This window comes from Neopsephotus bourkii, unplaced genomic scaffold (assembly GCF_033783945.1).
Source record: "Neopsephotus bourkii isolate Nb327-2 ecotype Australia unplaced genomic scaffold, CSIRO-AGI_Nbou_v1 NB_1638, whole genome shotgun sequence".
Lineage (NCBI taxonomy): Eukaryota > Metazoa > Chordata > Aves > Psittaciformes > Psittacidae > Neopsephotus > Neopsephotus bourkii.
The window spans coordinates 10,432,502-10,446,028 of NW_026902113.1; the positions used below are offsets into that span (position 1 = coordinate 10,432,502).

The 13,527-nt window shown below is 45.3% G+C and overlaps 1 protein-coding gene across 5 annotated transcripts in view; it reads right to left on the reverse strand.

The window, feature by feature from the left end:
* The window catches only part of SLC7A1 (solute carrier family 7 member 1), a 57,263-nt gene that overhangs the window by 23,265 nt on the left and 20,471 nt on the right, over positions 1–13,527 (reverse strand). For all 5 annotated transcript variants that reach the window (XR_009728645.1, XM_061374475.1, XM_061374474.1 and 2 more), the window contains exons 4-11: positions 12,416–12,590; positions 10,188–10,312; positions 8,526–8,748; positions 7,577–7,716; positions 6,170–6,272; positions 4,215–4,426; positions 3,035–3,183; positions 624–732 (exon numbers count right to left, since the gene is read on the reverse strand). Coding sequence is in view for 4 of the 5 variants with exons in the window: in XM_061374475.1 (XP_061230459.1) it covers positions 624–732; positions 3,035–3,183; positions 4,215–4,426; positions 6,170–6,272; positions 7,577–7,716; positions 8,526–8,748; positions 10,188–10,312; positions 12,416–12,590 (1,236 nt within the window). In the remaining variant the exon portion in view is untranslated. The remainder of the gene's footprint in view (positions 1–623; positions 733–3,034; positions 3,184–4,214; positions 4,427–6,169; positions 6,273–7,576; positions 7,717–8,525; positions 8,749–10,187; positions 10,313–12,415; positions 12,591–13,527) is intronic.

Below are 13,527 nucleotides of genomic sequence, written 5' to 3' on the forward strand. Positions count from 1 at the left end.
CTGATGGCTGGCTTCTAGTGGACAGCTACTATCTTCCTTTGGGAAAAAAGCCATTAACACAGGCACCAGTCTTTAAAAGACAATCTATCCCAGCTCCAAAAGGGGGCCCAACTAGAAAAATCTCTCATGTTTTCCAATGAGTCCATTCTGCCCAGAGCTTGCTTTCTTCATTTAGGTACCTACAGCATCCATCCCATCAGCACTCATGCTGATCTTACAAATGTGTTTTTCCATCATCATAAATTCCCTGGGTGTTTCAGGTGATTCAGCCTTCTCCACATGTCTATTGGGAGCATCTTGGGATGCAGCTCAGCTCCTTCAGCTTCAGAAGCACAAAGCCCACCACCTGGACTGCAGTTCAAAACCAGCCAACAAGAAACACTTTGTGGTTTCTTGTTGGCAATAAGACCCATAAGATGGTTCATGGGTTGTTGCTTTATCCTCACAAAGGCTTCAAGACACCTGAATTTAAAACAAGCTTGAGGCACGCTGCCTAAATGCCTTGAGTCATCAAGTTTGCCCAAGGATGGTGAGAGTGCAGAATCCCTCCCTAGAATGCTACAAGGAATTTATGATTAACAAAATCTAGTAATGTTGAACACAGCATTTTTTCTCTAACTCACCTATGAGCATCCAGACTGCAAACCGGATCCATGTGCCAAGGTCTAGCTGCATCATGAGGTAAACATTCACAAAAATACTCACAACAGGAAGAAGGGGCAAAAGAGGTACCTGAAAAAGAAAAGAGGGATATATTACATCCACAGGGATGATTAACAGGCAGGCAAGAATACCGGATCCATTGTAAACAGGAAGTGATGACTGTTACCAACTCTTCATCTACCAGATGTGAGAAAAGGCAAGGTTAGACAAAACCAGAGGACATCAGCCCGCCGTGGGAGAGGGATGTGAACAACGCTGTTCACCTGTTGTAAGAATCTCCTTGTTTTGTGGTCTGGAAGGAGGCAAGAGGGAAATTTTCGCAGCAATGTTAAATATTTGTGGGGGGAAGGAAAGAAGAGGAAAACCAAGGACTTCATCATGACAGGCACCTACTGAAGACCAGGAGAAGAAGGTAAGGAGAATGTCTGAGGAACTTCATCCAGCAGGTACCACAGTAATTAATGCAAATAATCCCAGAGCAGAAGAAAACCAGCAAATATTGCAGCTATCCTAGGAATGCTTTAGTGATCTGAGAATCAAAGAAGAGTAAGACAATAAAGTCAAATTATAACAATAGAAAACTTTGTGAACATCGTAAAGCTAAAAGCAAAGTAAACTTCACTCCTAAGGAAAAAGCAGCTTTACAAGAAGAAACAGGTTTAAGTGTTGCAGTAGCTTTCTTGACTTAAGCATCACAAAAAAAGCCCCCAGCAAAAATGCAAGAAACATTTACAATGAGTATCTGTTCACATCATTAGAGAAAGGGGATGGGCACACAAATTAGAAAGTAGAGGAAGAGTATTTTTCTAATCAGGCTTTGTCACGCCAGGAGGGACAAGTGAGATTTCCCTCAGGGGGTGAGTTATGTATCCAGAGACTGCTGAAGTGATCTCAACCATAGGCAGAGCTCCTGGTACACCTGTAAGGTCTCTAAAGAGTGCAGAAGGGAGACAAATTACGTATTAAAAAGAAATACAGAAAAACAACCGGGAAATAACCAGTCAGCCTTGGATTCCCAGAGACACTTTAGAGAAAAGTCCCTTGAGAGTCAGGTTGTAAATGTCTAACACACCACAAGGAGATAAGAAAGTTACTACAGATTTAGAAGTGACATGGCTCAATCCCACCCCCCCCACTCCCCCAGAAGGCAGTGGCTGAGGGGAAGAGAAGGAGCTAAAACATCTGGAGCATAAGGCAAAGAGATCTCCTTAGAAGTGAGTTCAGAAAATAGTCTAGGTGACAGCTCCTAAATTTTCTGCTCCTGGACATTTCTGTTTCCACTTCTGGGACCATAACCACAAAATGAGCTGCAAACACTACCCTGGGCAATGCTGGCTGGATAAATGATTAAAATCAGAGAATTAACTGAAAAACTGTAATTGAAGAGCAGTCAAAATGAGAGGAGTTTTGAGGATGGCATCAGAATCCAAAACTAACTTAATAAATTGGGGAAATAACCTGAAATCAATGACAAAATATGACTTGCAGGATTATAATGGCAAAAATGCCCCCAAACTTCCCAGTGTTAATACAGAAAGGATGGTGTGCTTGGAAAGGCAGGAAAATGACAAAGTTCCTCATACTTAAGAGTGTTAAACAAAGAATGGACACCCCTTAATCTCCCTGGGGACTAAACAGGATATGAAAGTGCACTTTCTCACAGCATTTTAGCAAGTACCCCTTTGATACTCACACAAAACTTTCTTCTTGGTTTCTCTTTCCCTCTGTATCCATGATCTGACATGGCCCTTCAAATCATCCCTTTTTGTTCTGATCTCTGTCTCTTACGTATTCTATAACCATCTGCTTTCAAAAGCACTGTCCTGCCCTTTCCTCTGGACACATCCCTGCAGCAAGTTCTGCCCTCCCAGCTTGTTCTGGACTTCAGCACCATTTTACGTTTCAAGTCCTCTATTGTCCCCTCTGAGCTGACCCAAGGCTTCCCCTCCTGATGCCCTCCTCTAATCCCCCAGCTAACCCCTTCAGTCCGTCTTTCTGTGCCAAATCTGATTCTGCCCACAGGGCACTGCTGGGTAGTAGGCTTGCCACAATGCTACTTCTGCTACACACTTGAATGTTACAGCAAAGCATCTATGCCAACCTCTGGAGGTTAGACTCCAAGAGGAAACCACACTCAGAGGCTTAGCCTGGCTCTGGTAAGACATTCCTTTTTGCAAGGAGCACAGACTACAAAAGGTTACAGACAAAATAGCTGGAGAGCTCAAACCACTGGCTCTATGGACAGCACTGCACATCATGCCTATATTCTCTGCATGTTCACTTGGCCAGGACCCCTCTTGTGACACAGGTCAACATGTACTTCCTCCTCCAATCACTTCCCACCTCTAGCTACACCTCCCAGGACACTCACCTTAAAGGAGAGCTTGGTTTTGCTTTCAGGCTGTTTCCATATAACAAAGCTGACAACAAGAACAAGGATGGCAGCAATAATCCATATAGCCTTTATCAGAACACTTGGCTCAAGAGCAGTCAAGATACAGCTACCCACAATAAGGAAACCTGTGAAAAGACATCAAAGCATACAGATTCTTTTTTTTTTTAGAAACAGAAAAACAACAACAAACAAACAAACAACCCCCAAACCAAGAAAATCAAAACCACAAGTGAGGAAAGCAGAGTCTGGAAGCTCAGCAAACAAAACAGCAACACATGAAAAGATAACTGTAAGAGATATGCCCTTCTCCCTATATACCCACCCCCTCATCTCTGGGTTTCTTTTCAAGTCATAAATTTAATCTGTAGATATTCAGTTATTTTGGCCGTTACAAGAGCTTATCAAAACCAGGGCAAGAAGGTGAGTTCCCTGCCACAGTGAGTACAAGGATTTACCAGCTGGCTCACTGCCCCAAGCAGTGAACATGCGCCAGCTTCAGTGTGCACTTGCAGCCCAGAAAGCCAACCGTATCCTGGGCTGCATCAAAAGGAGTGTGACCAGCAGGTCGAAGGAGGTGATCCTGCCCTTCTGCTCTGCTCTCGTGAGACCTCACTTGGAGTATTGTGTGCAGTTCTGGTGTCCTCAACATAAAAAGGACATGGATCTGTTGGAACAAGTCCAGAGGAGGCCCATGAGGATGATCAGGGGACTGGAGCACCTCCCATATGAAGACAGGCTGAGAAAGTTGGGGCTGTTCAGCCTGAAGAAGAGAAGGCTGTGTGGAGACCTCATAGCAGCCTTCCAGTATCTGAAGGGGGCCTATAGGGATGCTGGGGAGGAACTCTTCATTAGGGACTGTAGTTGATAGGACAAGGGGTAATGGGTTAAAAATTAAACAGGGGAAGTTTAGACTGGATATAAGGAGGAAATTCTTTCCTGTTAGGGTGGTGAGGCACTGGAATAGGTTGCCCAGGGAAGTGGTGAATGGTCCATCCCTGGCAGTGTTCAAGGCCAGGTTGGATGAGGCCTTGGGTGATATGGTTTAGAGCGAGGTGTCCCTGCCCATGGCGGGGGGGGGGGTTGAAACCTGATGATCCTAAGGTCCTTTCCAACCCTAACTGTTCTATGATTCTAAGCTGCACTGTCCAGTGCTTACCAATGATGAAGGTTGAGATATTCACCACCGAGCCAGAGAATTTGGAAGGGTCCGAATTTGGGGGACACAATATGGCTTTGAGGGAACACTTCTCCTCCTCCTCTGGCAGAAATCCAGCCTGAGACTCACTGGTGCTCACAGACTCATTATTATCTGTCTCCTCTGTTGTCCTAGCCATCTGGTATGCCAAATTAGGCTGCTCTGGCTGATACCTAGGAAAAGGAAAATGAAACAAAGAGCATATTGGTTTGGCACAAGGTACTACAGATAGTCATGGCTATGCCCCAAATCACTCTAACACCAGAACAGGCCCACAGAAGGTCTACACCCTTCTATTTCAGGTGGGAAATTCTCAAAATAATGTAGCATGATGTAAGCAAATATGGCCTGCTGTTATCACCTACAGCTTGGTTGTAGTCAGTGTTTTAAACTGGTCAGTGTTCTCTTCCACAGACCCTACTGACTGTGTAGCCAAAACACGATCAAGTAATAGTGAGGACTACAGAAGGAAGCAGCAGAGGGACAGACACAGTTGTAACCAGGCTGTTGTGTTATCTGTGGCAGTTCAGCTCTTGTGTTTTGGCATGGAGGTGGCTAAGCTAACAGTTCAGCAGATTATCACACCCAGCAACTGCTGATGGTGGTGACATTCCTTGTGTCCCATCCTTCTCCATCCCAGTGTCTTCTGCTAGCTTATCTGCTGCCACATAGGGAAGGAAGAGGTGAACAAAGAATAGGCAGCACCTCACTCAACAGGGCCCTGACAAAAAAACACATGGAACCATAAAGAAAAAACCCACTCTTCCAGCCTCAGCTCTCTTTTACAGGTTTTCTCCATCAATCTCCTGCATAAGCATGATTAAAGCAAAGGGCCATTTTGAAAGACACCTTAAAATCACTTCTGTGGGAATGTGTTTGCAACGAGGGCATCTGTGAAACACAGTAAATTGGGAAATGCAGTAAAATCCTTGGGTCCAGCCACAGCAGGGTAAAAAAGTTGGAAACAACTCAGCTGCTACTTCATTAGGCAGCCAACGGGACAGCCAAATCAGCTGCCCAGGCCACTACAGGACAGGCTGTTAGCTCTGCTAATCTGCAATGGGGAAAATGCTACACTACACAGCAGCTTGCAAAAGCAAATTAAGAAGCCATTTCCAGCCCTAGGGAGAAGAGGAAGCTGGGAAGTCAGAGGAAAAGTAAGATGGACAAGGAATTTTCAGCAAGGATTTTTAAGGGGCAGAGAGGACAGCACAAGCACACAGCAGCCGTATTACAGTACAGTGTTGGCCCTTCACCTGCTGCAAGATAGTTCTTAGTTCAATGCATTTGCTGTGAGCTTGTAAAAAGCCTCCACCTGACTCTGAATGAGTCATGGAACACATAAAGGCATTTTCAGTAACGTGATCTTCAAGTACAGTCATCATGGGTAGAGTACTACATAAGAGTAGTTGTCTGTGAGGTTTCAAGCAGTGAAGATACTCAATTTCCAGCTTAGGCTAGGAAGCTGTGGGAGCTCAGAACTTCTAAAAGCCATTCACTAGGGTAACGATCCTGCAAACACATACTCATCTTTTTTGCTGCTGTTAAGACTTTATCTTGAATCCTCTTCCAAAAGTAAGACAACCTAAAGCTGTAGCACCATTGGGAAGGAGTGGTGACAATGAAGGCATCCAGGATCACACATATCTCACACCCACCCACTGGCATATCTGTCCGGGCATTCAGGGTTGACCACAGCAGGAGCAGCATGGACCGAGCACTAACCAAATTCAGATGACCCCCTTTACAGATCCAAATAGCACAATCTCCCATAAGCTTAAAGAAACAAGTTCTTCCCATTATTGAAGCTATAAATGTTCTTGGTTTTACTGGGTCTATGGAAACCATGAGGGCATCTGACCGCTGTGAGGATTTCTGTCTGTGTGGTACAAGAGAGGCGATTTCTACATCCATACCTTAGTACCAACACGCAGGCTGCCACCAAGGAGTAAGCCAGGAGGGTTCCGATAGACATGAGATCCACAAGATCTTTCAAGTCAAAGAGAAAGGCCATTACAGCTGTAAGAGGAGAAGAAGGTGAGAGAGGGAAGAAAAATCAGTTAACACAGCAGAATATGTGCACTACAGGAGCATTAATGACAACACAACACACGTGTGACTCCCGCTCAGCACTTGGATAGGAGAGCTTGAGCTGAGGAGAGGCACAACTTCGCACATGAACACCCTGAGCTTTGCAGGGTTGCAGTACAGCCTCACTAGCTGGAACCAGAGGAACCATTTGCTACAGTAAATGCCAGCCTGTTTGTCTCATATGTGTATGTTCACCCAACTACCAGCAATAAGCAGGTGTTTAAGCCACAGACTCATTGCTGGAGTCCCCTGGCACAGCCACAGCAACCCTAATGCAACAGTTATCTCCTGGAAGTAGCTAGAGGACAGGAAGCACCTTGCTCCAGTGTCTCAGCTCAGCTGGGGCAAAACTAGGCTTGTACATGCAATGGGAACAAGCATCAGGGAGGAAATCTTGAGGTACCATGACTATTATGGAGTTTCCAGACAAAAGTATGGACTACCATCCCTCAAGGATTACCTTAAGGTGCTTACACACCTTTAGCAGGCAACCCCTGGTTGTACAGAACTTTGTACAAAGGCCTTCAGAAGGAGAAGCAAGTGAGTGAAAGACAGATGGCACAGTCAGACATACAGGTGACACCACCAGTCATACGAGCTCACAGCTCATAACGGCAATCTAGTAGCACTCCCCTCCAAAGATGGCAAGTTCTTGTATCAATGTCTAATCTTGCCTTTGCAGGCATCGCAAGGAAGCTGCAAGAAGAGGGTAAGCTGCTCATCCTTGCCATCTGGGAGGTTTAATTCCCATATTCCTGGGGGCTGGGAGAGGAAAGGGAAGAACAGAATGGCTGATTAACAAATACCAGTGCCACTGGGACCATCTGCCTGTCTCCGGCTGCTCTGGCATCTTCTGCCGAGCTGCTACCCACAGGCAGTGCAGTGTCTTCAACCATGCCAGGCCAGCAGCCACAAGGATGCTGGGCACCCCTGGCTGCCATGTTGCAGGGGGTTAATTATTTTTAAGGCAAGCAGAGCACCCAGGGAGCAGATAACAGCAATTCTTGGCATGAGATGGGATGGCAACAATAAGCTCTGAGAAAGATGGACAGCTATTCATGCTCACCCAGCCCCTCCAGTGCACGCCCTGGAAACCCGGAACACTCTCTGGGATATCCTGCTGTGCAATACATCCGATTAATAAGCGGGCTAGAGTCAGGTGGACTTAAATCTGCCCCTGTGAAGAGCTTATGTGTCCTTTTGGCACATTTGCACAAGTCTTCGGATATTACCTGCAACGATTCCTGAAGTCACTGTTGCAATTATTGGAGTTTTTCTTTTCTCATTGACTTTAGCCAAAAATTTAAAGAGAAGTCCATCTTCTGCCATAGCATAAATTATTCGAGGCATTGGAAACATGGAGCCAAGGAGACTAAGGACAAAGAAAGGGGAAATGATCTACTTGTATCACCACCTCCTGGGGAGCACAGGCACACAAATGAAAGCAAGTTTATGGCAGTACAAATACAGAACAGGTGGCTTTCCTTCACTTAAGCTTCTTCTTCAAGGGCTCCCCCTGCACACCCATTACTGATAGCTGGCAACTGAGGTGCAGCTCTAAGAATCTGGATACCCAAACAAGCCGTGGGGCATGAAAACAGCCTGGCTTTCAGGTAGCAAAAAAGCTGTTACTTCTGTGAGCCTCTGTGAGTTGCTTACCTAATTGAATATGTCTAAATTTATCTGAAACAATAGCTTCCAGAGGGCAGAACATGATGTATCTGCCTCCAGCCTGCCCTGCCACCCATCCAGATAGCTGTCCCGCAGACAAACTGGATATGGTGAGCTACATACACTTCAGAAGATGCACCCTTCACTACCTGATACAAGCGTGCTCTCTACTCAGCAGGCCAGGATGTCTTGCAGGCAAACCGTGGTTGCACTGTGGAGTTGCCTCCATGACTTAAGTCACTCTATCCATATTTATATTCCAGAGATGCACCTGCTGGGTCTGCTGCTAAGGTGGGAGTTTCTGAAGTGATACTGGTCATGTGCAACTCTGAAATCACAGGGTGAAATCCTGGTCCTTTTGACATCAATAGGTCTGAATTTCATCCCTGGTTTTGGCTCTTGATGCAGCGGAACACAGTGAAGGCAAAACCCTGACATGCCCCATTTTTTAAAGGAGCTGGAGATATGTGTTTGCCTTGAGAGATGCACACAGGAAGAGCAGAGTCTCACCTCGTAGAAAGCGCACACAAAGAACCAACAGCCACAGCATAATTGGCTCCATCCCAACCCACATATTTAAAGGCATTGGGTAAAGGGCTATTGGTATCCAGCTGGTAGTAAGGCATCATAAGTGTCAGGGCAGCTGACACGCCAAAATAAGCCACAAAGCAGATGAGCAGAGATGCCACAATGCCAATAGGAATGGCCTTCTGAGGGTTTTTTACCTCCTCACCTAGAAGAAAGAAATTTAAACATCAGCTAAACAATGAGCAAGAACTTTTTCCCAGCCTAAGGCATGCTGACCAGGGCTTTCAAAGGCTTCACAGGCAATGAGGTGTTGGATTAAAAACAGTCCTTTCCCCAAAAAGGATTATTTTTACCTCCAATTACTCCTGTTATTCCACTGATGGTACAGTCCCAAGTATTCAAGGATCACACATGATGGGACAGGAAATTACTGTAGGGCAAATCTATGGGTGACCATTTCAGTCAGCGTCTCCACCAGAACTGCTACACACGGAACACACCACCATAGGTGTCCAGTTCAAGAGAGAGGCAGACTTTGCATAGCACCTGGAAATCATACAGATCCTTGAAAAACCCTCTGAAAAAAAGGACTTCCTTTACTTTTTAAGGAAGATTTTTTTGCCAACTAGGCTGGGATGAATATTTTTTAAAAAAATATCAACATTCAGGCACTGATTAATAAAGATTTGAGTCTTCCCTGTTCGACAGAGCTGCCCTTCTCTGAAAGCAAGAAATCCTCAGGTTTCGCTTTCTGGAATGAAAAACCACTAAGCAGAGACCCATACACCTAGAAGTCAAAGGCAAGTGAATGTGTTTCTTCTCCAAGGAGAGGCTCTAGGGCTGGCTGGAGTAATGGAGTCGGCACTTCTCAAGCTCCTTGGAGTAAGAGGCAGTACTGCTTTATCTGTCTTTGTGATAATCTCTTTCTCTGCTCCAGCTTTGAAGCAAGTCAGTTCATGCCAAATGGGAAATTAAGGATAATCCTTCCCTTCTGCAGGGAAGTGAGATTCTTCTTAGCCATGAAAAATAAGACAATGCTGATGATTTCTCTCTCAGAAAGAGAGCCTTTGGACATAAAAACTCCTTCTAACTTTAAGGCACAGATTTAGGCTGCAGACGACTCTGCAGAGGCTCCCTCTTTCTCTGGCTTTTTAAATACTCCAAGCCAGCAGAGTTTCTCCACCTGAAGGCACTGAAGGACCCTCCTTGAGAATAACCTGTTGATTAAAGCCTCACTTGGAGTTAGAGATTCAAACTCCACCAGTTACAGAAGGCATGTGAACCTGAGCCTTCCCTGTTTGCCTAACTGGTAATGTTTTCTGTTTCTGGTTAGTGTCACCAGTGACCACCCATGAGACTGAAGCCTGCAGGCATAGAAGGGAGAAAGCTCATTTTGTGGATTATACCATCTAGCTGCCTGCCAGAACAGCTGAAAGTCAACACTCAGGCACCCAGGGACTTGGACACACTCAGCTCTTTGACTATTAGGAACAGCTGAGCCAAAAGTCTATTCTGGGCTGAGGTTCAGAGAGATGGTGAAAGCAATGCCTTGAATTACTCATTACCTGTGCTGTGCAACATTACTGAAAGCCAATCTACCACCAACCAGGTTCAAAACTGGAATGACGGCACCTTCCCTCTTACCTGTAGTGGCAATACAGTCAAATCCCACGAAAGCATAAAAACACGTGGCTGCCCCTGAGAGGACTCCTTTCAATCCATAGGGCATAAACCCTCCAACACCGTAGAGCTTTTCCTCCTGTGTTTGACTAAAAGGCATGGCACTGAGTTAGAAGTCATCCTGTCTAGGTGGGAGTAATAAAGCTACTCATATATCTCATAACAAAACACAAAGCCGGACTTCAGAAGAACACACTATCCCTTTCATATGCTTGCATACAAATACCATGCAAAATGCTACACCCCTACACAGTGCTGAGCTTGGGACTGGCCTGCAACAGCCTGGGGGATGGATGGAATAAAAATGCTTCATGGTTTGTTCCCACCACCTGTTTTGGGGGCTGGATAAAAATAGCTAAGACAAGGAGAAAACAGCATGCATATTAAAACTCCTCTCCTAGTATCACTGCATGTGTGTAATACACTCATTTAAACATAAGCTTTTGACAAAGCACAACATGCAATTCTGAAAGCTAAAGACTGAGAAACATGTAAACCATGCCCTTTTCACCTAGGATGGACCCAGACAATGTGTAGTAAGTAGATATCAGCGGGCAACACAGGGTATCATGACTGTCTAGAATGTGCACAATTCTGCACTCTCAACCTCAAAATTCCCTGTGCCAAGTTCGCACCACATGCTGGTGACCCTGAGGGAAGAGAGAAGCCTACATCCCTGGTGCTTTGCTGAGCCTCAGCCAAAGTTCACTAAAGTCAACAGGTAAACACATACTGGTCCCAGCGCACTCTGGATCAGGACCCCAGATCCATGTACCTGTGCTGAGTCATGTATAACATACCCTTCAGTTCAAGTACTTAGGTCATTTTTTCAGGGAAAAGCTTTCATAAAGATGAATTAAGACAATTAACATAAATCCCAAATCTGCAAGTCTTATCAGGTGTAAGCATCTGAACTCTCCCATAGAAGCTCCATTAAGACTTATATGAAAACTGACCTGTTACTTGCAGAAACAGCACAATCCAAATGTGGATTACTCCAGAAATAATGATAAAGTAAAGTAAACCCCAGACAGGTTTTACAAAAATAGCAAGTGCTGCAGGTCAAAGAGCTACAGTTACACTTTGAAGCTACTGCACTAATTGCTCCTTGCATGGGAATAGCAGAGAAGAAGTAGAGACCTGTCCTATAGAAGCCTGTTCACAGCAGGCTGAATTTTGCAGAGCGCTTCAATAAGCAGCCTGCACACAAGCTAAAGTTGACCAATGCAACATTTATAAATGTCTTCAGTTTTTGCTAAGCTGTGCTTCCTTGCAGGCCAGCACAAAGGGTTTAGATACTGAGCCAGGACTGAGTTGATGTATGTGGAGATATCTAAAAGCCCTCATTCTGTGTTTTATAGTCTCAAGAAAAAAAATGAACAGCCTTGTATCTCTGGCAACCCTTGCAGGCTCCTTGTAAGAAGACAGGATTTTGGCCAAGTAGCAAAATACCATTAAATTGGATTTGTGATATGCTTTCTGCAACTCATTAAAATAATCTGCGACTTGCCCTTCAGGCTGTACATGAGGAATAAATTCCTTACAAGGAGGATGATGAAATACTGGCACAGATTGCATAGGGAGGTGGTGGATGTGCCAACCCTGGAGACATTCAAGGCCAGATTGGATGTGGTTCTGGGCAACCCGATCTAGTTGAAGATGTCCCTGCTCACTGCAGGGCGGCTGGGCTAGATGATCTTTGAAGGTCCCTTCCAACATAAACTATTCTTTGATTCTGTGATTTTATGATTTTACTGGAGCGCCGGAGCGCCTGGAACAAGGCCTCCAAAAGGTCTAACAATGCCTCAAGGATACTCCCCGTGTCCAAAGAAACTACAAAGCTACACCCAGTCACGGCTTCACTGAGGCACCAGGAAAGCTAGGTGTAGCCTTGGGTAAGACATCCAAAAACCTTTTTTTCTCAAATTTGGATGCTGCATTTGTCATGCGGCTGGAAATGTCAGTCCTAGAGCAGAGCCCACATTGACACAGCCTATCTCCCACCAATTTCATCCCATCAGCACAGCCTGCTTTCAGCAAACACCCACTGAAGCCAGCTGTGCTTCCAAGGCATTTGGCAAAGGAGGGAGAATCCCATTCACTGGTTTTCTAAATCACTCCACAAACTCCCCTATAAAGTTGCATTTGAAAACCTATTAATTTCAGAGCTAAGAACAAAAGATCCAACCTACTTGTCTCCATAAGTGCCATGGCTGGTGTTGTAAATGTCCTGTTCAGTCAGCTGCCAGTTTTTAATAGACCCTTTCACGAAGCCAGAGACCATGACGAAGCCAAGAACAAGGATGTTGATGCAGGTGAACACTTTGTTCACCAAGGCAGATTCCTTCACGCCAAAAATTAAAAGGCCTGGGGAAAAAATGGCATAAGCAGTCAGGTATTTCACTACCAGCAGCAGGCACTGGGGACTTGAAGAGATAGCTCAGAGCTGTTCCTGCTGTGCTCTGCCCAACTTACCACACTTCATTTCTTGACAAAGCCAAGTAGTTCAGGTAGGTCAGGATTAACTCAGAAGCAGGACAAGGACTTCAGCCCTGACATTACTACTGTGGGATGTAACACACCTTCCCACCCAGCATGCCTATGTGGCACATGCCCCTGGTAAAGTGTTTTGCAAACACAGCTAAGCTGTTTCCAGTGCTTTCAATGCCAGTGCTAGTCACCTCATGGCACCATGCTGTGCCAGCTAGCCACAGCCTCAGCTACACCCTGAGACCTGGTGGAAGCCATCCATATGGTTTTTCGTGAAAGAACATTATCGTTAAGGTCTTGACCAAATGCACAAGTTATGAACAATGTTCACTTTCCCTAGAAGCAGGGGAAACTATGGGCAGGGACTGAATCCATGAGGATGGCTACTACTAGTGCTGACGATACAGCAGAAGGTGGCATCTTCGGAAACTTGCTCCCACTCCAATTAGCGGGAGCTTTGTCAGTGAGCTCAGCAAGAGCAGGATTTCAGCTTGTGATCTTAAGAGCATCCATGTGAAGAAAAGCACGTTTACAGGCTTTGATAACCAGCAACTCACTGATGCACAGGTTGGCTTCTCACAACAAGCAGCTCTGGTAACTTGTGTTTGCTCTTCAGGCGTCTGATTTTTGAGAACCCAAGCTTTTAATCCGAATCTAAGAAGGTAGCTGAGGAAGAAGGTAAAAATATTCACACTGGCCTGAGGGAGAAGAGAAGCACAATAGGGTATCCTTACTGCTACTCCAGCAGGCACTTCAAGGAGAGGGAAGCATCCTATGCACTCACCTTTCCTTCTTTTCAAATAGGAAATAAGCT